The sequence below is a fragment of the Bombyx mandarina genome, chromosome 07 (genome assembly GCF_030267445.1).
Source record: "Bombyx mandarina strain Sakado chromosome 07, ASM3026744v2".
Classification (NCBI taxonomy): Eukaryota; Metazoa; Arthropoda; class Insecta; order Lepidoptera; family Bombycidae; genus Bombyx; species Bombyx mandarina.
In genome coordinates, this window is record NC_143214.1 from 13,639,752 (window position 1) to 13,665,772 (window position 26,021).

Sequence of the window (26,021 nt, forward strand, 5' to 3'; positions counted from 1 at the left end):
ACACCCACCTAAATGATAAAAAGAAAATTAAGAAGCTTATATAAAGGAAATATTTTCTCAGACAAGGAGTATAGTAATTGTGTGCATTATTTTTTATATCTCTCTCGGGATCGCAAAACTGACATGAAAGTAATATTTTTTTATTGCCCTTGTTGGCAGGCGAGTATACGGCCCACCTGATGGTGAATGGTTACCGTCGCCCATAGACTTCAGCAATGCCAGAAGCAGAACCAAGCCGCTGCCTACCGTTAAGTACTCTCCACAAGTGACAGTATTTGTCGGCACGCGGGGCAGCTCACAGCACTTACAGCACCTTGTAGGTACTTGCCTACCGTTTTTTTTTCTTAATTGTAATTCGTTTACATTTCTTTATAAATATTGTCACTCATTGTTGAAATGTAAAAAATTTCAGGTATCGAGTGGCACAGCAGCGGACCGAATGTGAAGAGAGCACGGCGGGCTCCGCGGGGTCGGGCTCCGGCGCGGGACGAGGTGTGTCCTCCGCCTGCGCCACGCCCCACCCGGCCCGCGACCGCGAGCTCATGCGCAAGTCTGCTCTCCTGAGGCGGATGTGGGGCGCGCGCCTCCAGCCTGCTGCCGCTGCTGCTGCGACCAGCTGTCGGCGCGACCCTCGCGCTCCCTGGACGGATCCCACGCCGAGCTGCGACCGCGCCGCGACCCCGTCCTCTCCGCTTCCACATACCGCTCGCACGAGGCGAGGGGAATTTCTTCCTGCGTCGACACTGTGACCGATACAGATGCTTGGCGCTCCGAAGATCGGGCACCCTCTTTGCTGGACGAGACCGTCACGGCAGAGATCGAATCGGCTTCAGGGCTGCCCCCGAGCAGCGAGTCAGCGCCGAGGATACCGTCATCTATTTCGACGAGCCTCAGTACGGGACAGAACACCGAGATGTGTGCTGTTTCTCCCGCTGCCGACGTGCACGGGACGCCACCTATGCACATCGAAAACGCTTTACTGTTATCGAGTAATACATTAGTAGATTCAGAGGCACCATCACTATCCGAAGTGCTGGAAATAGTTGTGACGGAGACCTCGGAACCGAAGGTCGTTCCCTGTCTGCGCCCCGCCGCCCCAAGATCTCAACCTACCACTCGCCTCGACATCGACCGTTACGTCTCAGATGTTCTGGTGGAGAGCTTGAACTCTCTGTCAGATCGCCTGGAGTGCGTCACGGGTTCAGTAGAAGGCGACGGAAAGATCAGTATCGTTGAGAAAGAAATAAAAGTGAGACTGCACAGTACCGGAGTGAACACCATAGTTCACCTGAGCCCGACCTCCAATCATCAAATAATATTTGGTAACGAGGAGCTGTGCGACGGTGCTGAGCGTGACGCCTGCAATAACTTGCGCGGCTCCCCCCGCATCCGGGATGAGACCTCCTTTGATGACGAACGAAACAACAACCGAGCTGCCTCGGCCGCCACTACACCTGCCCCCTCGTCCCCTTGTCGACGGTATCACGACGAGACATTCGGGGAGCTCTTACAGCACGATAATGTTAACCAAACGGTTTTGCAACAGATTCAAAAATTGTTCAAAGAAGAACTTCAGAGTCTCGGCGCCGGCCTCAGCTGTCCAGACAACGTCACGTCCGGTATATCACACATTGAAATCTCTAACGTAGACGTCTTCTTGGATGAGAACGACGTACCCACCGTCGAGGTGGCTGACTCGAGTAACAGTCATCAGCAGCAGTCTGAGCTCCAAGTGTTAAGCGGAGTCGGAACCGGCAGCTATTTTGAAACAAGCGAGGGAGCCCTAGTGGTACCGCGCTTCTCAGCGCTACCCCACAGTGATTCGATGGAGGTGAACACCTCTTCATCCGAAGAAGCCGATCTCATCGGTTCGGATTGTACGAGTCTTGTCGACAGCCTCGACGACCCCAACTCGCCGCGGTCTATTTTATTGCGAAGATCCTTCAACAACCGGAAGAGTGAGCTTGTGCGGTCCGCCCTCGACGTCTTAGACCTCTTGCCAGAGAGCACTCGGGACGAACGTAACGATAAGCCTGAATCATTTTTTATAAGAATCAAAGATGACAATTGTGAATGTGACAAAGAAAACTTTAACGTGGCCGACCGCATGCCCGAGAAGATAAGAGAGAGATTGTTCCGTCGTCACCGACGCAGGCAGCTCCGGGCGGAGTGCGCGAGACGCAGCAGAGGGAAGCAGTTGCGAATTGACGCGGACAACCAACAGAAAGACGAACCCTCCAAAACTAAAAGGGAGATTGAAAGAGAATGCGTTGCGATCATTAATTCTCTTATCGATGAAGTGATTGCAAAAATTGCAAAAGAAGAATTTAAATGTGCACGCATCAAAAGAAAATCCGAACGCCGTGCGCCCACAAAATGTGAGGAAAATTCATCTAAGAAGAATCGCAAGAAGAATTTGCGATCTTCAGACCCAACACTAAGTGCTGCAGCGAAAGTAAGTCCGAATAGAGTAGCTGTCGTCGGGGACAGTCGACAGACAGAAGAGAAACACCAAGTTCACGGGAAATTATCGCTAATGACGCGCCCAGCTCTAAACCTCGTCGATGCTGCTCCAAGACGCATCTACCAAAAGTCTGAGATCCTCGAAGGCAACAAATGTATCGAAATACTAGAAATAGTTGAGTATATGAATGACACACAGAGCAATCCCGACACAGTCGTATCTGATGACAGCCCCGGAGGTGCGACTCGCGGTGGACGGAGATCCCGCATCCCGGTACCAGTACCCGAAAGGCATCAGCGCTCATATCCATCCGAACCGCGACGTATATCCAACAGCGCAGACAACTCGCCGGCGTCTCCACAGGATGCACATACAGAAGACCCACTCAGCGGGGGCCGGCGGCGTCGTGCGAGCGATGGAGATCTGGGAACAGTTGGTGTCGACCCTCCGACTTCGCGACGAGTTTTTTTCCCACCTTCGATGGACAGTAGGCCGCGCTCCGATTCTTTAAGATTTCATCGAGTTTTCGACATCATCCCTGAGGAGCGCAGCAGTCTTAGCGTGGACTCGTCACCAGAGGTGGAGCGTGTATCCACGACCCCATCCGTCGCGGCCCCTCACCCCTCACCTGCACCCCGCACGAGATCGGTCGCCACATCGCCTCTCGGGGCAGGGAGTGTGGGGGTCGCGGCACCCCTAAGAGTGAAAGGCGGGGACAGACCACGGAGAGCGCGCGTCTGGGCGCCAATAAGTCGTCGCGAAGAAGGTACCCGTCTCACATGCGCACCTCCCCTGCTCCGGCACCGCACCGCTTCCTCTGTCCCCGTAGAGTAGTGGCTGTACCTCGTCTCCTTCGGCACTAACTGTTTACACGACAACGTGATTGTAAGCCCAGTGACAACTTCTCGTTTAAAGCTTCAACAGCTGTATGTAATAGTAAAGTTTTACGAGAGCATCTTGAATTACATTTTAGGCACGGTACGATTTTGATTGTTGTTCACAAATCACGCTAGACGTTCAATCTGTTTATGTAAATGTAATAAAATTATAATTACATTCATTGGTTTTATTTTTATTTCAAACATTAAGGTGTCCGAAATAGCATGGACAAGGGGACCCGAGCGGAGCCGGTGGCAGTCGCAAACCCGACGCCCAAACGTGATAATAAAACAAAAACTGAGAAGAAGACAAACTTCAGTAAGCTAAGTGAACGACATAAGCCTGTCCACTCGGATCTTAAGAATCATGTCGAGGAAGCAACAAACCCCATTACTAATGTACAAGAAAAAAAACCTTTCGACCAGCATCCGAGAAAAAGTGAAGGGGAGTCTAGTTTGGGGACAGAGCTTGCACCGGGATCCGAAGGCGAGGTCGAGAGTTCAAGTGAGGGCTCCGAACGAGACGGCGGGCTGCTGTGCTCGCGCTGGCGGAGGACGCACAGACGACGACGGAGCCACGCGATGTCGCACCGAGACTCAGGTACCCTCGCTGACAGTTGACCCATCAACTTCACCTTCAACTGACCGATCGCAACTTTATCATTTTTTGGTTTTGAACGCATCGTTTAGAAAATATTTAAATTATTTTGTAAGCGACTCAATAAGGGCTCGTGTGGGTGCGCTGTGTCGATGAGTGCGTGTTTGAAGGCGGCGTGTGGTGGTCGCAGGCGGGTGGTCAGTGACGGTGGCGGGCTCGTGTCCAGGTGCGCTGCCCGCCGACGTGGAGATGCGCCTCCGCTTCCCACAACCGCATCAGACTCATCAAACCCATCCGCCTTACCAGGTCACTCCTACTGATTATTCTATTTACTCCTGCTTTCATTTCATCGTTACCGATGACCAACAATGAAATAATTGAATGTCGAATTTACCGCAGTTTTTTGTAGTTTTCTAAAAAATACGCCATTCGCCGCTCAAAATCCATCAGCTTACTAAGTAGTTATGAAATCGAAATAAAGGCAATGGTACGCCGCTCTGTATTCATTAGCTTAGTATGTAGTAATGAAACCGAAATATACGCAAAGATACGCCGCTCTGGATTCATTAGCTTAGTATGTAGTAATGGCACCGAAATATACGCAATGATACGCCGCTCTGGATTCATTAGCTTAGTATGTAGTAATGACACCGAAATATACGCAATGATACGCCGCTCTGGATTCATTAGCTTAGTATGTAGTAAAGAAACAGAAATATACGCAATGATACGCCGCTCCGTATTCATTATCTTAGTATGTATTAATGAAACCGAAATATAGGCAATGATACACAACTCTGTATTCATTAGCTTATTGTGTAGTAATGAAATCGACATATACGCAATGATACATCACTCCAGTTTCATTAGCTTAGTAAGTAGTAATGAAACCGAAATATACGCCATGATACGCCGCTCTGGATTCATTAGCTTAGTAAGTAGTAATGAAACCGAAATATACGCCATGATACGCCGCTCTGGATTCATTAGGTTAGTAAGTAGTAATGAAACCGAAATATACGCAATGATACGCCGCTCCGTATTCATTATCTCAGTATGTATTAATGAAACCGAAATATAGGCAATGATACACAACTCTGTATTCATTAGCTTATTGTGTAGTAATGAAATCGACATATACGCAATGATACATCACTCCAGTTTCATTAGCTTAGTAAGTAGTAATGAAACCGAAATATACGCCATGATATGCCGCTCTGGATTCATTAGGTTAGTAAGTAGTAATGGAACCGAAATATTCGCAATGATACACCGCTCTGGATTCATTAGCTTAGTAAGCAAAAATAAAACCGAAACATACGCAATGATACGCCACTCCAGTTTCATTAGTTTAGTAAGTAGTAATAAAACCAAAATATACGCAATGATACGCCGCAGTTTCTATTTCTAACAATGCAGTAATATTGTCAATTACTTATAATAATAATAATTTGTCGATGTTTCTCAATGCTATTAATGTTTTAATAGCCAACGTGGTAGTTACATGATGGCTCATATTAAACTAATAACTTATTTTTTCTTCGGATCGTTTATTTAGTTTACTATACACCATACACAGACATGTTTTAAATAAATAAAAATATATATTTACGTCGAAGAGATGCTCTTGTCGAACATGTGTGAGCTGCGCGTGCTCAGCGGCTACTGAGCGCGTCTGCAGCCCCACCCCCGTCTCCGCCGCGACCCTGCCCCCGCCAGCGCGCCGCCGCCTCTCTCACAACGATACTAAACTAACGCTCACCATGAAGAAAGAGGCTCGAGGTGGGTATAACGGTCGCATGGAGAGCGTCTCCTCCTCACTCCTCACTATTGCCACCAAAAAGTTGAATCCACTTTCAATAAAGATAGCGTTTTTTTTATGCTTAGATGGGTAGGCGAGCTTACGGCCCACATGGTGTTGAGGGGGTACCAGAGCTCATAGACATTTACGACGTAAATGACCCCACATACTTTGAGGTATGACGTCTTGTGAGTCCGCACGGTTAGGTACCACAACTCCACCTATTGCTGCCGTGAAGCAGTAATGCGTTTCGGTTTGAAGGGTGGGGCAGTCGTTGTACTGTTTAAGCTGAGAGCTTACAACTCATGTCTCGAGGTAAGTGACGTGGCGTGGTGGGTGGCATTTACGTTGTAGATGTCTATGGGCTCCGGTTATCACTTAACACCAGGTGGGCCGTAGGTTGCTCCACCAATTTAAGCTATAAAAAAAAAAGATGTTCCAAAATTCAGTTTTGCGCTGAAAGGTTTGTGTATTTAATTATCTTTTTTTGATACAGATTCTTCAATTCTTACTTCAAAGAGTATGAGAAAATCGATTGACCCGCTCCCGGACCTGGAGACGTACAGGTCGTCCCGCAGCAAAGTGAAGAGTTCCGTCAAGGTAATCGTTAGTCGGGGCTGGGGGCTGTAGTCGTGCGCGCGGCGGCACTGACCGCAGTACTGACACTCAGAAGGCGGTTGTTTCAGACGCGACGGGGCTACTCCCTGCACTGCTGGCTGCCCGACGAACAGCCTGCACCCATAAGGTACTCACCAACACATTCACCAGTGGAGCTGGACTCGTGTCTTTATCTTTTTGCAATAAATAAAAAAATGTCTCAAATAAATTGGTCACAATAGATCGTAGTGGCGCAGTAAAAGCTTGACACGACACAGCTGAACAATACAGCCAAAAAATGTTTGCAGCACGAGCCTCTCACACGATATTACCGCGACACACATATTCTGAACATATCTATGTTTAAGGTATTCTTATTTTGAGACAATCAAAAATCTAAATGTTGTCGACTGTAGGGATTCGATCTTTAGGGATAATGACAATAGGAAGATCTTTTATTAAACGGTTAAAGTTGCTCGATAGACCGACAGTCCATATGTTACTGTTCATGCTAGACCGCCGCCCTCGCTGGGCGTGAGCGAAGAACTTTTTATTTTATTTAATAGTGTTGGGCATGCTGTATCGGGAGCTACCTCAGAATGGAACTTGATAAAAATCTGAATTGTGCAAATGAAATTTTTTAAAAGGCCTTTGGGAGAAATTGTTTTTTTAGAGTTGGCCCAAAAGCGCGTCCTCAACTTGTGGTTACATGCTACACAGACTACGGTGCTCGTCTCGATCAAGCTTACGCTTTAACCCCGACTTATCTTGGTCTTTCATCAAGAGCTTCTTCTTTCCTTTCGCAAAGAACGAAAGAAAGAAAGAACAGAAAAAAACCCTCTTATTTAAGATATTCCCAATTTCTGTTCCGTACACAATATCAATCCTTCATCCCGCTTAATCCTGCTCCCCCGTATCGCAAATTAATTACTAAGCTTAACTAATTAACAATTATCTAACTAAACTCTAAAAATATTTGATCAGAGTAAGCGAGCTGGGTCGGATGGCGTTCCCACATTTTGTATCTAGATGCGGCCCGGCGCGGCGCGGCGAGGCGGCGACGCGTGCTCACAGTACGTACCGTGCGTCTCAAGCACGACAGATCGTTAACATCGATCGTTGTTTCTTTGCATGCAGAACGGTCAGAACGATCTTATCCTAAACTACCGACCTACTTCTATTCTTATTGTACTGCAAAAGTCCATATTGATAAAATCTGCTCGAAGGCTCTTCTCAGTCATTTGGTTTTTTTTTATTGCGGAACAGCAGGGGCTTTAGTAGACGGATAACATAAAAATACTTTAAAATTAATTCTTACGTTTGCAGCAACATCAACATGGAGTCTAGTACTGTTACTTGGAATTATTTTTATGACCTGTATAAAAATAAGTTGGAAAGGGTGCAATAGAACCTTGCTTCCTATTGCACAGTTACTAGAACTACTAGAGCTACCGGCGAGGTTCACACAAGCCATTTTTCGAAGCGGAGACGCACGCCCGATCTATTCCAAAAACTTGCTAATGGAGAATATGATGTCCCCATATTGTTCTTTGTTCTGAATTTCAATTTGCCGTTGATATCGACAAGCACTTCAACCTTCAGGATATTCAGGGGTCCTAGGTACAAACCAACGCAACGTCGGTAAATAAGCACCTCTCCACAGTCTAAATAATTTGCACAGCAAGTGTTATATGGACGTTTTGTCTAGCACTGTTGAAAGTTTTAGACGAGATACCTACCTAACCTTAATCATATCTACTCCATGAACCTATTGTTACTTTTGTTATGAACTTCTTATATTTTTATAGAATCTAAAAATAAGCCACTTGTTTCACTGTGCACGCTGTCTGTAGTTGTATTAGCCATTAGTGTGAGATTAGTGTATGTATGATAGCACTACTTGCAATATATTAAACTGATGTATAACATGTTGAAATCTAATAAATAAAATAAATATAAAATCAGTGTGCCTGTTTGTTCAGGGCAAGTAAAGGCCTGTCGGTTTTGGGTTGCGCCATCATCCCGGAGCTGAAGCCGCGCGCGCCGACCATGAGCGAGCGCGACCTGACGCGCCTCTACACGCCGCGACACTATCTACGGCTCTAGCCCTCCGCCCTACTCCGCTCTCACTCACTTCACTCTCTTCAGTGACTGACCTGGACTCCACAACGAAATATATTAATATTTACCGTATACTGTAACACTCATTGGTATAAAACACTGTGAAATTATTTGTTAAAAAAAATGTTAAACTACATACACTTGAAGGGTTTTATTTTCCACATACATATTATGTAGAAATAGAAACATACAACACCAAATAAAAATAATCTAAACTATATAAAGGCTTAATGGTTCCTGGAGAGGTCACACAAAAAGATACCGAAGTTGTAACGGGCGATGCTCCACTTCTGCGAGCGACATTGCAGAAGCAAGCGACTGAGACTGAGTGATGAGAGAAAGCGCTGTTCTCTCTTCACACCACCCCGTCACCGCCGACCCTGTGCTCGGCATAGGAACTTCGGAACCTTAACTAAGGAACCTGATCCGTTAAGTGTTATGACTCACCTTCGTATGCCAGCTTAGCTTAGGGAGGCGCAAGAAGATGACATGCAACCTGCACCACACTCGTCTTACGAAAGAATAATCGTGTGACAGATGAGTGGACTCTCTTAACCATGAGAGTTTTAGTCCAAGTGGTATTTTGAGGGTACAGTTATAACGTGTCTGTGTCTAAGGGTATGCCGATGTTACATGAGGCCCAGTCGCGTCACTCCCCAAAAGGTGGTCTATGGGTCGAGAGACACGGGGCCGAGTCGCACCACTTCTAGACACGTCACCACCGGTAGACAACCGGTGAACAGGAGACTCTGTGAGGAGGATCTCAGGGCGCCACCACTTACCGCTCTGGGAGACTCACGCCAATAAATGAAACAATTACAATATAATATATTACACTTGAGTTTATGAACTACACATGAATACAGATTTAATGTTTATAATTGTTCACACAGAATGAATTTAGTGGTAAGGTATCCTTGATTAAATGTGTGTCGGTAAGTATACCGAACACATGGGAAAGTATTTAAGAAAGTGAGATTAAAATAACAATATTATAAATAAAGACGGTATCACCAGTTTGGTTCACAAAATGACGATAAACGTTTACTGGATTGCTTCCCCGCAACTGGGGTTGCTGGATCCGAGCCAGGTTGCGTATGCAGGTGTGTTTCTTTGTTCTACGGTAGTCAAGTACTTTCTGGGATCGCCAAGCCAGAGCACCTCGCTTCCGGCAGCGTCCACGTAGAAAAGTACTGCGGGATCTCGAAGGTGATAATAAGTTCACGCTCCGCACCCTAACTGATGTACATGTAATGTACCAGTTATTAGGGCCCTGGTTGAATAAAAATACACCAAGGAACTGTTAAATTGACTGTGGTAAATACGTAATACAACTTGCACTGCAGCTCAAGAGATGTTGATTGAAAAAGGCTTCGGACAAAGTGACTTGTCCTTTTATACGAATTGTCTTACGGTTCTCGAATGTTCCGCCTATAGTGCTGTGACAATCTCACCCTCGAACCACAGACAAGATAGCACGGTCACGCCATGCAGTGTCGAATAAGTGCACTACGCAGTGTTTTACAATTATATATTTCCCACACTGCGCCACGTATACGCTAGAGGGCGTTAATTTAAAAACAAAATAAAAACAATTTCAATTTTTCTAGCGTTACACAGTTTGTGGCGCCATCTAGGCTGGCTAAGACAATCTGCTGTCCGAGGGGCTTGGCGTCTACTGGGCGCAGGTTAACGGGAAGATGTGCGATCAGCGCAAGCCACGTCGTTTTACACCTGGCGCCTCAGATGAGTTCTCATTCAGCTAAGGCTTGAACGCCGGTAGATGAATGACAAAAGGATTTAGTCGACACCTTTTTTCTTCCATCCGATGTGTCGCACCGCACCAATATAATAAGTGGTAAAATTGAAAAACTGCTCATTCACTCTACGAATTCCAACTATACGAATGTCATCCACATAAATAATGGAATGGAAACATAGAAATTGACAACAGCGCCTAACACCTTAGGTACCAGCCCGTTGATTTCTGGAGGTGCGTAACAAAAGGCAAAATATATTGATACGTAGTCATACTCACCTTCACGAATTGTGGACGCTGTCTTCTCAATCGAAACATAGTGAATGGGCAGTTGATGAAAGCCACTGGTCGGGTCTAATGTTGTAAAAGAGTAACAATAATAAAATCGGGTAGATTGATCCAAGAAAGGTAGTAAGGCAGATCAGTAGGATCAGTAGGTTTAGGTTAGGTTTAGTGTTCAACTTTCCGAGGGATGATTATTAAAATAAACTTGGATTAGAAAAACTTGTATATTCAATAAAAAATCAATAATCTACGGATGCAGTGTCACTTATGACAAGGGTATCATGACAACGGATTTGCGTATTACAGCTCCCTTCAGTGACGGTTTTAGGAGTTAGAAAAAACAGGGTGAACATTCCGCCCACCATGAACTACAAAAGTTCATAGCCAACAATGAGGCCATCAAATTTTACATGTACAATTAACATCTCCATGAAACCGTAACATCTTAACCTAATAGTAATCAATAAAGAACTGCTCAACATGAACTAAATATAAACTTACACATTAAAGAAGCCATAATAACGACAAAGTTCAGTCAAGGGGTGCTTTTAAACAGTTCGTACTTACTTACAATTAAACAATAACAAAATACTTAATAGCTGATGCATCCAAAGATACATTTAAGTTACATACATTGCATGAAATATCTACAGTTATTCAGGTAAGTAATGTTAAGAAGCGATAGGCAAAATGCAAAGTTTGAAGACTGGTCTTACAATTTTAGATTTCTTACATTTGATAGTAACCCTTGTGACATTGTCTGGACCAGTGTGCTTCTCCTCTATCAAACCGAATAACCATTTTGAAGGAGGGAGACCATCTTCCTTAACAAGAACAACGTCATCTATTTGGGGTTCTGGTATAATTTTAGTCCACTTATATCTCTGATTTAGAGTCGTGAGGTACTCGGCAGACCACTTACGCCAGAACTGTTAAGTCATTTTTTTGTATTATTTATTTGCTCAATATCTTTAGAAAATGCCTGAGTCTGACAAACCTTAATTCCTATCTTTAATGCATGATTTAATTCGGAAGCCGTCAAGTAATAAGGATATCGCTTTGACCTTATTTTATTAATAAATCGAATGCAAAACGCGACCACTCTAACCGTTTTTTTGATAAAGATGAATACTTCGTCCATGTCTGGAGATATGACCTAGCCACTTCGGAAATAGTTAGGTGATGAGACTTCAACGGCTTGGCTTCTAAATCAGTCGATATGTTTACCGTTGGCGATACACACGTGGATTCTCTTAAAAACGCAGGGCCATGGAACCAGAGTTCACAGTGGATAAATTCTTGTGGAGCCAGCCCTCGGGATGCACAATCGGCTGGATTCTGGCATGACTCCACATGCGACCATTGGTCGTTGTTTAAAACTGTCAGGATTTCAGTCACTCGATTTGCGACGAAGGTCTTCCATCGATTTGGCTGTCCCTTCAGCCAAGCCAGAACGATGGTGGAGTCAGTCCAAGCGTGTATCTGCGATGCAGGAATAAGCAGAATGCCCGAGACCTCAGACAAGAGCCTTGCAACCAACACTGCTCCGCAAAGCTCTAGGCGAGGAATGGATATTTGCTTGATAGGAGATACCATAATACGAGCCGCAATTAGACTTACCCTAACGTTGCCATAATGATCAGTCGCGTGAAGGTAGACTACCGCTGAGTATGCGTCATTGGATGCGTCGGAAAACCCGTGCAGTTCAAGGTAAGTTGTATCCTTACTCTTATTGACCCACCTGGGCACCGTGACTTGGTTGAGAGCAGGTAAGTTGTCGCGAAACGAAATCCACTCATCCAGCAGTTTCGACGTAACTTCCTGATCCCAAGAAAGACCTGACAGCCATAGTTTCTGCATGTATATTTTTGCCTGTATTATTACAGGTGCAATCCACCCTAAAGGATCAAATAAGCGTGATATATCGGACAAAATTACCCGTTTGGTGATTAGCAGCTTCTGGGGAGGTAAGTTCACAGTATATTTGAAGGAATCAGATTGAATATTCCAGTTGAGTCCTAAAATCTTAACAGTATCATGAATTTTAATATCTTTCTGAGCGTCAGGACCCTGCGGCTTTATCTCTTCCAATAACTTCAGACTGTTGCTCGCCCATTTCTGCAGCTGGAACCCTCCTTTACCTAGTAGACTAACCATTTGGTGGTATATGTCAACTGCTTCGTCTTCTGTTTCACACCCTGACATAAAATCATCAACATAGAAAGAGTTCATCACCTTGTCTACAGCCAATGGATACTCACCGGTGCTGCGTTTGTCCTTTGCCACTTGTTGCAAACTCTTAACTGCTAGATATGGGGCCGACGAAACACCAAAGGTAACTCTTAACAGCCTGCAGTCCTTGACTTCTTCACTAGGATTCTCTCTCCACAGTACTCGCTGGAAGTCAGTATGCTCTGGTACGACCTTGACCATTCGATACATCTTAGCTATGTCCGCTGCGAAACATATAGGATAAGTACGCCATTTCATAATTATGTGTCGTAACTCTGGTTGAAGCCTTGGACCTACCAACAAATCATCGTTCAATGACTTGCCGCTGATACCCTTACACGAAGCGTCGAAAACAACGCGGACCTTCGTTGTACTTTTGTCCTCGCGAACAACTGCATGATGAGGTAGATAAACGCATCCTGGCTTAGCAGCTTCTTGTTTGTCATTAATTACTTCCATATGATTCATAGCCAGGTATTCATTTATTACCTTTGATTATTCTTGCTTCAAGACTGGATTCTTTTCAAGTTTCTTCTCGAGCAAGTGGATTGTTGTCGCGAAAAGGAAGACCTACAACATAACGACTCGAACTGTCCCTAGTTGTAGTGGATTCAAAGTATCTTTCACAGGATTCTTCTTCCTTGGATAAAAGTGGATGATGCTGGTCAGTTTCAATCTCCCAGAACTGACGCAAAACCTAAGTTTGGGTTAGGTTTAGGTTAGGTTTGGGTTAGGTTTGGGTTAGTTTTGGGTTAGGTTTGGGTTAGGTTTGGATTAGGTTTGGGTTAGGTATGGGTTAGGTTAGGGTTAGGTTTAGGTTAGGTTTGGGTTAGGTTTGGGTTAGGTTTGGGTCAGGTTTGGGTCAGGTTTGGGTCAGGTTTGGGTCAGGTTTGGGTCAGGTTTGGGTCAGGTTTGGGTCAGGTTTGGGTCAGGTTTGGGTCAGGTTTGGGTCAGGTTTGGGTCAGGTTTGGGTCAGGTTTGGGTCAGGTTTGGGTCAGGTTTGGGTCAGGTTTGGGTCAGGTTTGGGTCAGGTTTGGGTCAGGTTTGGGTCAGGTTTGGGTCAGGTTTGGGTCAGGTTTGGGTCAGGTTTGGGTCAGGTTTGGGTCAGGTTTGGGTCAGGTTTGGGTCAGGTTTGGGTCAGGTTTGGGTCAGGTTTGGGTCAGGTTTGGGTCAGGTTTGGGTCAGGTTTGGGTCAGGTTTGGGTCAGGTTTGGGTCAGGTTTGGGTCAGGTTTGGGTCAGGTTTGGGTCAGGTTTGGGTCAGGTTTGGGTCAGGTTTGGGTCAGGTTTGGGTCAGGTTTGGGTCAGGTTTGGTTAGGTTAGGTTAGGTTAGGTTAGGTTAGGTTAGGTTAGGTTAGGTTAGGTTAGGTTAGGTTAGGTTAGGTTAGGTTAGGTTAGGTTAGGTTTTTTTTTTTTTTTTTTTTTTTTTTTTTTTTTTTTTTTTTTTTTTTTTTATTGTCACTCTTTTCTCTGCAAGGGTGCAAAGCTTTGAAGGCTGGACATAAGGTCTTTCATTTTTGTTACTTACTCTAGGGTCTTCTCAGGCATTCCGTCCTCTATTACCATTCCAGTTCTATCATTTATCCCTCTCGTACTTTCGTTCTTCTCATTCATACTTTAATTCTAAACTTAACTTGGGGTCTAGGATGTTTTGGGATGGGCAGTTTACTTTTATTACAATTTCTTAATCTACTTAATAATGTACATACAATTTTTCTTACTGACTATATCTTAAGCTATACTTAACTACTATTTATTTTAACTTATTCTATTAATGCTACTCTACAATATACTCACGATATTGTGATAACATAGTTTTATTCTTTGTTTTTCTTATTTACTACTTTTACTATTTGTACAGCATAATCTATAAACAGTTCCTTAACATTCTTTTCAACTATCAATTTACACAAATTTTCCTTATTTACAGTTATATTTATTTTGTTTTCTAGCTCGAACCTTTGCTTTCCAAAAATGGGACAACTGGTCAGCAGGTGTTCGACCGTTTCCGGCATGCCAGGTTCACAGGCACACGAGGGGTCCCCCTTACGCTTGAACCTAGCCAAGTATTCGGAGAACCCTCCATGCCCCGTAGTGAACTGGGTAATGTGCCCAGTTATCCTCATTTTCCTTACAGTGCTGTACGCCGCTACTGCATCCGGAAAAAATATTTTGGTGACTGATGCTCTGTCACTATCCCGATATCGCCTGTTCCATTCGTCAAGCGAGCCACCCCGGATGATTCGCTTGACGTATGAAACGGGGCACAGGTCGTAATGTGGGCTCCTTTTCGACAGCAGAGCGGCTTCCTTAGCGAGTTGATCTGCTCGCTCGTTTCCCTCCAATCCCGCGTGTGCCTTAATCCAGTATAAGGCAACGGTCTTATTTTGCAGTGTGCATTCTTTTAACATTTTTCTTATGTTTACGGCTAGTGGATGAAGGGAACCGTGGTTTGTGACTGTGAGGAGTGCCGCTTTGCTGTCGCTAAAGACTCCAAAAGTAGACCCGTTTCGGAGCTGGGCTTCCTTAACTGCATAGCTTAGAGCCAGGAGTTCGGCCTGATAGACGGTACAGTAGGGTGCGAGAGCAAGCTTGAGGGACCTTATCTCGACCTCACCATTCCAAATGGATAAAGCGGCCCCGACTCGGCCCTCAATCCTGCTCCCGTCCGTGAAAATTCTCACGTCAAGATGGTTGAGATTGTTGTATTGTTCCTCGTCTACCAGATTGCCAAACTCCAGACTCTGTTGCTCTGCAGGATGAGGGGCATCCATCGCTGACGACATTCGCTCGATCTCCCTGTCCCCAAGCCATGACTGGCATACTCCCTTCTTGGCCTCAAATAGAGAGGCTACCTCTCGAACTCGGAGATCCAAAGGGAGTATCCCAGCCATTAACAGTGCCGAGTTCAGGGAGACCGTGCGATATGCCTTACAAAGCTTTTGAGCGAAGCCCCTTTGTATAACATTTAGCTGTTTTTGGACCCCCAGCTTATACACTGATTCGTGCCACACTGCAGCCGCGTACAGCACCGTAGGCTCTACTACCGCCACATATATCACCCTGATAACCTCAGGACTCAATCCCCAACTAACTCTGGCTGTGCGTGCGAGGATTTGATACATCCCGATAGCTTTTTTACATACATTCCTAACGTGTGTGTTGAATGTGAGCTTATCGTCGATAGTGAGCCCCAAGATCTTGAGTTCTTTATAGGTGGCGATCTCCGTTCCGCCCATGCTCAAGCGTGGTGTGTCGTACTTAAGCCTCCGCGTTATTGTCATCGCACAAGTTTTGTGCGGCGCGAATTTGAGCTTATTTCGGACGCCCCACGCTTGTACATGTTCGAGGGAGGTGTTTGCCCGTCTTTCTATTTGCAGTGCAGAGTCTCCATCGAACACCAGGACCACATCATCGGCAAATGCTTGTATGTATTCACCTCTGGCTTGAAGTTGGTGAATTAATGGGTCGAGGAGCAAGTTCCACAAAATTGGGCCTCCGATGGATCCCTGCACGCAACCCTTGCTGGTAGCCCTTTCATATTCAGCGCCTGCGTAGCGCACTGAGACTCTTCTATCGCTGAGATAGCTGCTGATGACCCGTCTCAAGTACTCCGGACACTTTTCCTCAGCCAATCGGACCTCCAAAGCCGGCCACCACGCGCTATCGAAGGCTCCCTCTATATCCAATGACACTATGGTAATAATGCGTTTTTCCTTTAGTTTCTCTTTTACATGTTGCATTAGTGTATAGAGGGAGTCCTCGGTGCTCCTTTGGGGCATGAAGCCGAATTGGCGAGTACTCATCCTCGGTAATAGATGGTACTTGAGTCGGGCCACCAGCATCTTCTCGTACAGCTTTCCCAGTACAGGCAAAAGACCAATCGGCCTGTGCGACTTCGGTTCAGTGTACGAGTCCTTTCCCGACTTCCTCAGTATCACCACTGTTGCCGCTTTCCAGATTTTCGGAAAGTATCTATGCTCTAAGCACTTATTGATTAGGCCGAGAAAGAGTTTTTGGTCCAGGTCCACTGCATGAGTGCATATGTCGGACGTGAGTCCGTCTGCTCCTGGTGCCTTCTTTGGGTTAAAACTTTTTAGAGCATGCTTGAGTTCATTAACAGTAAACGAGGGTACATACTCATCATGCACACCTTCGCTTATTTTAGCCCTCCTTCTGATTTCGGCATGCTCATCATTATCCTCCTCTTCCCGGTCCTCCGGGTAGAAGGTCTCTGCCAGGAGCTTTGCTGACTTTTCAGGGTCCAGCGGGGCTCCATTCACATCTGTTAAAGGGCAATCTTCCTCCCTTGTCCGAGCTCTACTCATCACCCTATATATTCCCTCCCAGACCCCTTCCCTATCCTGCTTCCCACAGAACTCCTTCCAGCTCCCGGCTTGGGCCTCTCTAACTTCCGACTCATATTTTTCTTTTTGTTTCAGGTACTCATCAACCACGTGTTGTCTTCGATCCTGCGCTGCGTTCCTGATGCGGCGTCTCATCGTGTTCGTCTCCTTCCTCATCTCTGCGAGCTTCTCCGACCACCACGGTATGGTAAGTATTTCTCTGCTTGTCTTTTTTGGAATTGATTGTTCACAAGTTTTTGTTATTATGTTTGTATATGTATCGATTGCAGATTCTACTTTTGTTTTATTGTCTATTGTATCTATCAAAGTTGTCATATTGTTATCTAGCAGTAATTGGGCCATCTTCTCATGAAATAGGCTCCAATTGGCTTTTTTAGTGTTAAATATCCTAGTAGTTCTTTCAATTTTGATGCTTTTTGATTTTTGTAGTCTAATATTGAATACCATACCGTTGTGGTCCGAGCTCACTAGGTCTTCATCGACTCGCCATCCGTCTATCAGGTCCAGCATGTCTTCGGTACAGAACGTCACATCCACGCGGCTTTTGTACCTCTTACCTCCTCTGATCGTATCAAATGTCGGGACATCTCCCTCGTTTAGAATCTGTTGGTTAGGTTAGGTTAGGTTAGGTTAGGTTAGGTTAGGTTAGGTTAGGTTAGGTTAGGTTAGGTTAGGTTAGGTTAGGTTAGGTTAGGTTAGGTTAGGTTAGGTTAGGTTAGGTTTTTTTTTTTTTTTTTTTTTTTTTTTTTTTTTTTTTTTTTGTCCGGGCGCTTTAGGCCCGGCCCGCGAATACTCCTCTGACATAATCAGAGCCCTTGTTTATTTATTGTAGGATTAATAACGGAACCAGGAATTTTTTATTTATTTTGTATAAAGTTCTACAATACCATATAACCTAGTATAACAGTTATACCAGTAATTATATACCTATTTTAACTTTTTCTAACTTTTATATACTTATCTAATTCTAGCTAATATTTTTAACCTATTTTCATCATTATTTGATATTCTACTTATTGTATATCTTTTAGATCGTATTAATGTCTTGTTATTTCCTTTCCATTATTTCTAAATTACGGTTTTATTATTCTTCTATTTACTATTTACAGTTTTCATAATTATTGTATAGTTATTTTACATAGATGTTCTTAAAAGAAAATACATTTTGTAAACTCCAGAGGGTTTTACTTAATAACTAAATAGATTTTACATCAAAATTCTATGGTCATCAGCCATCCTATGGAGTTTACAAAACTCATCTTATTTTATTTTTATTTATATTTTTCAGCCGTGAGTGACCCCGAGGTTCAAAAGTTCGAGCCGAGTAGGGTTAACGACGTTTCGGACCGCCACACTATCGGGTCCGGCGGGCCACCAGCCAGAGCAGCCCTAGCCATAGGCTATTGCCGCCCTGGCCAGCGCATCCCACTTTCTCCTAACAGGGCAGCAGTCACCAAATGCCGTATGGGCAGTTTCAGTCAGCTTGGCCCTGGTGCAGTTAATACACTTCGGTGCCTGGGCGGCCGCCAGTTGCGTGCACGAACTTTTGAGATGCGGACCGCCACAGTAATTGCAGAGATCCACATCGTCCGCGCACTGCTTCCGGCCGTGGCCGTACGCCAGGCATCTGGTGCACTGCACCAGTGGTGACTGGTCCTGCACCCTCACATGCTGGAGGTCAATGTATACTCTTCCAGCCGACGTTAGCCTTTGCCATAATTTGGGCGATACCTGGAGGACGGCGTGGCACTCCTGTTGATTCCTCGCCCTCCTCCGGTACCTTACCTCCACGGCGGTTTCGTCGGCTGAAAGATCCTCCAGCAGGTGCCGGTTTTGCTCAGCGAGTGCCGTTCGGATGTCGTCATCCGTATTGTACGCCATGAGATTTTTAAGCACGACGAGTGGCTTTTTGTTCTTAGCCACCTCGGCAGTAAGGTTCTTATCGTTCTTTAGCTGCTCGGACAACTTTTCCATCTCCTCTTTACTCGCGCAGCTCAAAACCACCTTCGCATCGCGTACCCTACGGAGACGCTCTATCTTTAGACCGCTGCGCCGTGCATCTAACGCCCCTCTCAGCTTTTCTATGACATCAGCACTAGTATCGATGACGTTTTTTGAACCCACGATGACGGAGAACTTCGGCTTGTCCACTCTAGCGGCTGGTGGCCGAGACAGGACCTCCGCGTACGAGGGAATTACCCCCTGCGCCTCATCGGTCCGTACCCGGGTCTCTTGTGTGAGTCGCTTGAGCTCACGGATTTCCGCCAGAAACTCTCCACCGCTATGTCCCCCATCTCGTTTTTCGGCGTTTTGTGCCGTGTCATCCATTTTCTCCTCGTGTCTCCTAATAACCGTGCGTAGTCGGTCCATTTCTTTCACAGTCTCTCCCAAAACCTTACTATGCTCCTCAATAATATTTTTCAGGTTGCTCGTGCCCATTTCGGTCTTGCTATTTTCGCGGTACATCTGCTTCATGACCTCCTTCTCTACCTTTGTTTTCGAGGGCATTTCCAACTTTTTCACAATTTCGAGTAACCTATCCAGCATTTTAAAGGCTTCAATTTTTAACTCCCCTTTCAAGTTGCGTGCGGCGTTGAGCTGTTGTTTTGCTCTGCCCGCGCATGCTGTTGCTTCGTCCAATTTGCATGTATATGAAGCCTTCTCCCATTCCCCGATGCTCCTCCTAACCGAAATCGTTTGGGGGGGCACCGAAAACTTTTTCGCGTCGCCTTGTTTCGGTTTGGGTTTAGGAGAGACTGTGGAAGCTCTGGCTGTGGTTTTTGGTCCATGACCCTCGGGATGACTCATCGCTGAAGTAAGAGGAGCCGCGGGTTGTCTTAAAACTAACTCAGTGCTGTATAGAGGCACTTTAAAATATACAACTTAGGTCAAATCAACTTTCCAGTAAGCTATTTCAGATTCAGCAAGAGGAATTTTTGAGTGATATTGGAATACAATATCACGGCAAGAATCCCTAGAACCAAAATTCTATGTTGAGAGACAATTTTGCACAGATCAAATAATTTTTCATTAAAAAAGTTTTTCATCAAATAATAGTTAGTATAGTTTCTCTAGGACTACAAAATTAACTACCTATTGTGGGTGTACAGAGTCCAACAATATTATGTCAAAATAATTGCGCAGCAAAGTCAATTTTGTGTCAGTAAAAAATTTGACAAGATTGTCAATGTCAAAATATGCAAAAAATTTACTTTAGAATTATACTCAGCACCACATGCCTCGCGGACTACACACAAAATGAATGGTTGTCAGTACAACCTACAATTGTCGTGCAGTATCACGCGGGGGATGCGGTCAGAATTTGTTTCAGAATAACAGATCAGATGGGAAACAGCTAAATAAATAAAATATTGCTACTGCAGAGCCCAATATGTTTTGTCAGACCCTGTAAAGGGGGGTCTGTGTCAAAAATATTTAAAAATTTAGCTTATAATATATGCAGTCCAATCATAACATTTGACTAAGTCTAAATACTAACTATCTAATCTTACTACTACTAAAAATGTTTTCATAATATCAATAAAAACGCATTTTCTACCAGGATTCTGGATATTTTCTCCTATTTTTTCTGGCACTGTATGCAGACTTCAATCCTTTATTTGGTCCCAGTCCCAAAAAGTGCCTCCCCCGGCTGGAACTGCAACCACGTGGTAGTGCCGATTCAGATTTTCCTGATTTACTCCGTGAATATTGGTAGCAAAAATCTAAATAGTATATAAAAATGAGCCCCTTGTGAAGGTCGATCCAGGGGCATCAAGAAATAATGTGGTCGTCGTTCGTTTTCCGAATTTACATGTAAAAATATTTTTCGATTTTTACATAATCAACATTATCTTCCAAAGTTCTTAATATTTTTAACTACTTTTTTCGGCGATGTCGGTAACGTTTGGTCCTTTATCCGTACAAAGTCCTGGAAAGTGCCTCCCACAGCTGGAACCTCGACCACGTGGTAGTGCCGATTTAGATTTTCCTGATTTACTCAGTGAACATTGGTAGCAGAAATCTAAATAGTATATTAAAATGAGCCCCTCGTGAAGGTCGATCCAGAGGCACCAAGAAATAATGGGGTCGTCGTTCGTTTTCTGAATTTACATGTAAAAATATTTTTCGATTTTTACATAATCAGCTATATCTTCTAAAGTTCTTAATATTTTAAATTACTTTTTTGGCAATGTCGGTTACGTTTGGTCTTTTATCCGTACGAAGTCCTGGAAAGTGCCTCCCACAGCTGGAACCTCGACCACGTGGGTTTGCTTACGTTGGTTTTTGCTAATTTTCTCCTTTTTCTTCAATCGGAAAAATCAAATTGAGGTGTCCACGGAAGCGCCTTTCCAGGGCCTATACACTAACACTATAAAAATATAGGGTCATCGATCGCTTTAAAGCAGCGCACGCCGAAAAGTAAAAAATTTTTAGAAAAATTTTAGTTTTTTGGTAATTTTTAATAGTTCTCACTGTCCAATTTTCAGTTTCGAGACAAATTTAAGAAGAGCTTTCGAACGCGCACCGAAAGACACTTTTCACTATGTTTTCACTACAAAAATGCCATTTTTATGAATTTTTAACACTTCAAATTTTGATTTTTAGCAGTTTTTTCTTATTTTTTCGCTTGATTTAAGTCCAAATTTTTCACCAGAAATGGTAATAGATGCGGAATTTTAGCGCGCATCCAACGGTGTATAACACTGATTTTTATCACTAAAAACTGATTTTATATTCACAATTTGGTAAAAACACTATTTAACTCAACGATTTTTGGTGTGGCGTGACCGTTCTCGCCTGCGGATCGAACGCGACTCGGTTAGGTTAGGTTAGGTTAGGTTAGGTTCCCGGGACCTGGGCGGGCCCCCCGGCGCGCACTTTGCGTGGCCGGGGGCTCCGTCTGTGGGGGAGTTGTGCTGAACTTCCACCGGGCGCGTCCGTAGGTGGCGGATAACGGGATCCTCTGGGCGACATTCCCAGAGGTATCGTCTGATCTTTTTCGTTGCAAGGATTCTTAGGCGTAGGTTCTAGGCTTAGGATTAGACTTAGGTGTAGGATAGCTTAGTTAGGCTTTGCAACGAAAGAGATCGGATGACGCGGACCAAACCAGCACTAGGGGGAGCGGGAGAACTGCGCCCTCCTTCTGGAGAACGCAGCTTCCGCCGGCAGCGGACTGCCGGCGTGCCGTGAGCGGTGGCACTCTGTGCCCTGTTGTCGTAGGAGTGAGCCAGCGTTGCATTTATGCGACTGCTGGCCGCTGGTTGCCATGTCCCCGGCTTCGGCTACAGGGGCACGCCCTCCTGAGGGGGGTACCGGTATACCGGCGTGGCTTCGTGGATTATTGTTCACTCGAGCGTCGGGCGGTGGTCTGTCGTGCTGCTCGTTGCACTTGATGGACTGCCGGCCAACCCGTAATCCTCACCGTGTGGGGGACGGGGGCCGCTGCCGCGAGGTACGGGGCCGCGAGGACGTAAACCTCTATAAAAAATACCCCAATCTTAAGCTCTGGCGCCCGGCGATGGGATGCATGGCTGGTGGGAGACCAGTCGTGAGGGCGTCCCAGGGGACCGCACCCCTGGTTAATAAAAACAGGAAAACCAAAAATGAAATGATCAGTTATGAAGATAATCTACCCCAGGAGGGTACCTCCCGCTCTGCGGGGGGAGAATCCCTCCGTGCGGTCGAGAGATCGGCCGCACGCTGCCCCACCGTTTCTGGGGGGGGCAATAACTGCTCTAAGGGGTCCGAGAAGGACGGCGGTAGTGTGTCCGTGAAGGACGGAGGAAACGATGTAAGTAGAGGAGGGTCCGTGAAGGACATTGAAGTGATTAGTATCCTGTCAGACGACGGCATGGCCACTGCCAGCTCAACCCGTTCGTCCCCGACCAGGAACAGAAGAAAAAGGAACAAAGCATACAGTCCGGACAGAACTGGGAGCAGTTCAGGTGAAGATACGGTGCGCTCGCCCAACAGAGCCACAACATCCAAGACATCGTCCAAAAGGGGTCGAGGAAGACCGTCCACAATAGGGCAATACGTTGGCCTCACGGCCGCCAAGGAGGCGCACCTGAAGGCCCAACGCGAGGAGATGGCGCTGCTCGCCGAAAAGGAGATTATGGAGAGCGTCCGGAACCTCAGGGTGAAGGAGAACTCCGTCGCGGGCAGTACCGGGGAATCCAGACCCGATCCTGAAAATAGACTGGAGGAGACCGCAAAATTGGCCGTCACTATTGCGGCAAAGTCAGGAAACCTGAAGGGCACATACGTACGTGCCCTGAAGGAGATGGCTTTCGCCATTCGGGAGGCCAAGGAAGAGATGGCAGCGAGGACTACCGACGGTGAAAATAAGAGGCTGCAGGAGCTCTGCAGGAGGCAGGAGGCGGAGATCCTGCACATGAAGAAGGCGATCGCCGACATGAGGTCGGAGATGGCGCGCCTGGCCCATGCAGTGGGATCACCGGCAGCCATACCCGCCCCCGCCCCGATCCAACGGAGCGACGATGAGGAGGAGCGGCGCCTCCAGCGCATCATGCGTGCCGTCGGAACGATGCTAGACGCGCGCCTCGCAGTGATGGAAGCACGGCTGCCGCCGGAGCCAAGGCTGAGGCCACCACTGGCCGCAGACCACAGGAGGAGCCGCGCTCAGGAAAAGACGCCGACACCACCAACGGCAGCAGAATCAATGCCGACGCCTGAACCAACAGCTGCGGTCGCGACCGCGGCACCCAACGGTGGCGGCCCACAGAAAAAGAAGGCGCCGAAAAACAGGCAGCAGCCGGTTCCCACAGAACCACGGACATTCCCCCCTGCCCCAGCTGCTCTGACGGAAGCGTGGACGACGGTAGCCCGAAGAGGCGCCAAGCCGAGGATGGCAACGGCGACTGGCACCGTGCCCGCTCCACCGCCCCTGAAGGAAAAGAAGAAGAGACTCCGGCCACCGCGCTCGCAGGCGGTTATTGTCAAGCTGCAGCCGGAGGCCATCGAACGCGGAGTCACCTATCGGTCAGTCCTCGCTGAAGCCAGGGCTAAAATCGATCCGGCAGAGCTGGGGATCCCTATCCAGCGGATACGCTCGGCGGTGACGGGAGCAAAGATATTGGTCGTAGACGGCGCCGACCAGAATGAAAAAGCCGATTTGCTGGCGAATAAATTACGGCAGGTTTTGCCCTCGGACAGCATTGTCGTCTCGAGGCCGACAATAACGGCCGCTGTCAGACTGAGCGGCCTCGACGAATCCATATCCCGGGAGGAACTTGGTGCCGAGGTCGCCAGGATTGGAGAGTGCCCCCCGACACTGTGAAGGTCGGGGAAATAAAAATGGGCCCCGGAGGCACTGGCCAGGTCTTGGTCAGATGCCCCATAGCGGGCATCAAAAGAATATTGGCCGTCGACAAGCTACGGATCGGGTGGAGCGTCCTTCGCGCGCAACTCCTCGAGGCGAGGCGCCTGCAGTGCTACCGTTGCCACGCACTGGGCCACGTGAGTGCCCGTTGCCCATCGTCGGTGGACCGCAGTGGTGAGTGCTACCGCTGCGGCCAGACCGGCCACAAGTCCGCGGGCTGCACGCTCACCCCGCACTGTACGATCTGCGCCGGCACCGGTAGGCCTGCAGCGCACGTCTCCGGGGGCAAGGCTTGCGCCAAGCCCCCGAAACAGAGACGACCGATGATGAGCACCGCCGAAGAGAGTCAGCGGAGTCGGCCCGGTACGGCTACGGCGACACCGATGGACGACGGACGATGACCAGCAGCCCTTTTAATATCCTTCAGGGCAATCTCAATCGCTCCGCCAGGGCTCAGGACCTGCTGATCCAGAGCATGGCGGAGCGATTGACCCATCTAGCGGTCGTCGCCGAGCCCTACCGGGTCCCTTCGGTTCCCGACTGGGCGGGAGATGTTGACGGCCTGGTGGCCGTGGTCCAGCGTCGGTCGGCGGTGGGCGCTCCGCCCGAATTCGACGTCGTGCAGAGGGGTCGGGGCTACGTGGCAGTCTTCTGGGCAGGCTTGCTCGTCGTCGGGGTGTACTTCTCCCCCAACCGGCCGCTCGCTGAATTCGAGTCCTTTCTAGACGAACTCGGTCAGGTAGTGGGGAGGTCGCGCTCAAGGCGCGCGCTCGTTCTCGGGGACCTCAACGCGAAGTCGTCCGCTTGGGGTTCCCCGGTCACCTGTCCCAGGGGACGGGAGATGGAGGAGTGGTTGGTCGGGAGCGGTCTCGTTGTCCTCAACCGCGGCGCCGAGAACACATGCGTCCGTCGTTCGGGTGGGTCCGTGGTGGATGTGTCGTTCGCGACCCCCGACGTCGCGCGCCGCGTCCGCGGTTGGAAAGTGTTGTCCGACGTGGAGACGCTCTCCGACCACCGCTACATTCGTTTTCGTGTAGCCACGGCCCCGGAGTCTTCGACGGCGACTTTGCCCTTTGATGGTGGCGCGGAGGGTCCGCGCTGGGCCCTGAAGCGCCTCGACGTGGAGCGACTGCAGGAGGCGGCCGTCGTCCAGGCTTGGCGGTTGGACTCTCTGGGCGAGCCGGCGGGCGTGCGCGAGGGTGCGGAGCGGCTGCGCGAGGCGATGTCGCGAGTCTGCGACCACGCCATGCCCCGCGTCCGAGCGTACGCGCCGAGGCGCCAAGTCTATTGGTGGAATGTGGAGATCGCCGGTCTGCGACGCCGGTGCGCCGGCAGTCGACGAAGATACCAGCACCTTCGTCGTCGGAGGCGTCGGGATGAGGAAGAGGAGGACCGGGCGTACGAAGCTTACCGGGTGGACGTGCGCGCCCTGCGCGTCGCGATCGGAGAGGCGAAGGAAGCGGCGTGGAAGGAGCTGCTCGAGACGCTGGACCGTGACCCGTGGGGGCGACCCTATCACATCGCGCGGAGCACCATACGCCCCTGGGCCCCACCCACGACGAGTACCCTGCCGCCT

At 47.4% G+C, this 26,021-nt stretch overlaps 4 protein-coding genes across 4 annotated transcripts in view; 2 read left to right on the top strand and 2 right to left on the bottom strand.

Annotated features, from left to right (window-relative positions):
- Positions 1-8,595, top strand: part of LOC114251416 (uncharacterized) — a 37,627-nt gene extending 29,032 nt beyond the window's left edge. The window contains 8 exon segments of the mRNA XM_028185661.2: positions 413-576; positions 579-3,230; positions 3,554-3,943; positions 4,131-4,246; positions 5,560-5,722; positions 6,238-6,341; positions 6,428-6,486; positions 8,321-8,595. Coding sequence (XP_028041462.2) covers positions 413-576; positions 579-3,230; positions 3,554-3,943; positions 4,131-4,246; positions 5,560-5,722; positions 6,238-6,341; positions 6,428-6,486; positions 8,321-8,444 — 3,772 coding nt within the window. The 3' untranslated portion in view covers positions 8,445-8,595.
- Positions 8,596-9,586: 991 nt separating this feature from the next.
- Positions 9,587-17,415, bottom strand: LOC149502754 (uncharacterized). The gene is made up of 5 exons (XM_089728510.1): positions 14,584-17,415; positions 12,442-12,900; positions 12,245-12,357; positions 10,076-10,193; positions 9,587-9,694 (listed from the first exon to the last, which is right to left on the bottom strand). Exons 1-5 carry the CDS (start codon positions 17,413-17,415, stop codon positions 9,587-9,589), a joined length of 3,630 nt encoding a protein of 1,209 aa, XP_089584636.1.
- Positions 17,416-17,871: 456 nt separating this feature from the next.
- On the bottom strand, positions 17,872-21,900 carry LOC149502755 (uncharacterized). The gene has a single exon (XM_089728903.1). The coding sequence runs from the start codon at positions 19,906-19,908 to the stop codon at positions 18,490-18,492; it is 1,419 nt and encodes a 472-aa protein (XP_089585029.1). The 5' UTR covers positions 19,909-21,900; the 3' UTR covers positions 17,872-18,489.
- Positions 21,901-24,420: 2,520 nt separating this feature from the next.
- Positions 24,421-24,846, top strand: LOC149502756 (uncharacterized). Its single transcript, XM_089728511.1, has one exon. It carries the CDS (start codon positions 24,421-24,423, stop codon positions 24,844-24,846), a length of 426 nt encoding a protein of 141 aa, XP_089584637.1.
- Positions 24,847-26,021: the final 1,175 nt, after the last annotated feature.

Coding starts and splice junctions, on each gene's coding strand:
- LOC149502756 (XM_089728511.1), top strand. CDS start 24,421: ATGGGCCCCGGAGGCACTGGCCAGGTCTTGGTCAGATGCCCCATAGCG.
- LOC149502755 (XM_089728903.1), bottom strand. CDS start 19,908: ATGAGTCATCCCGAGGGTCATGGACCAAAAACCACAGCCAGAGCTTCC.
- LOC149502754 (XM_089728510.1), bottom strand. CDS start 17,415: ATGACAACTTTGATAGATACAATAGACAATAAAACAAAAGTAGAATCT. Junction 12,901..14,583: donor TAGATTATGCTGTACAAATA/GTAAAAGTAGTA, acceptor ACTGACTTCCAG/CGAGTACTGTGGAGAGAGAA. Junction 9,695..10,075: donor TAGATGGCGCCACAAACTGT/GTAACGCTAGAA, acceptor TACATCAGTTAG/GGTGCGGAGCGTGAACTTAT.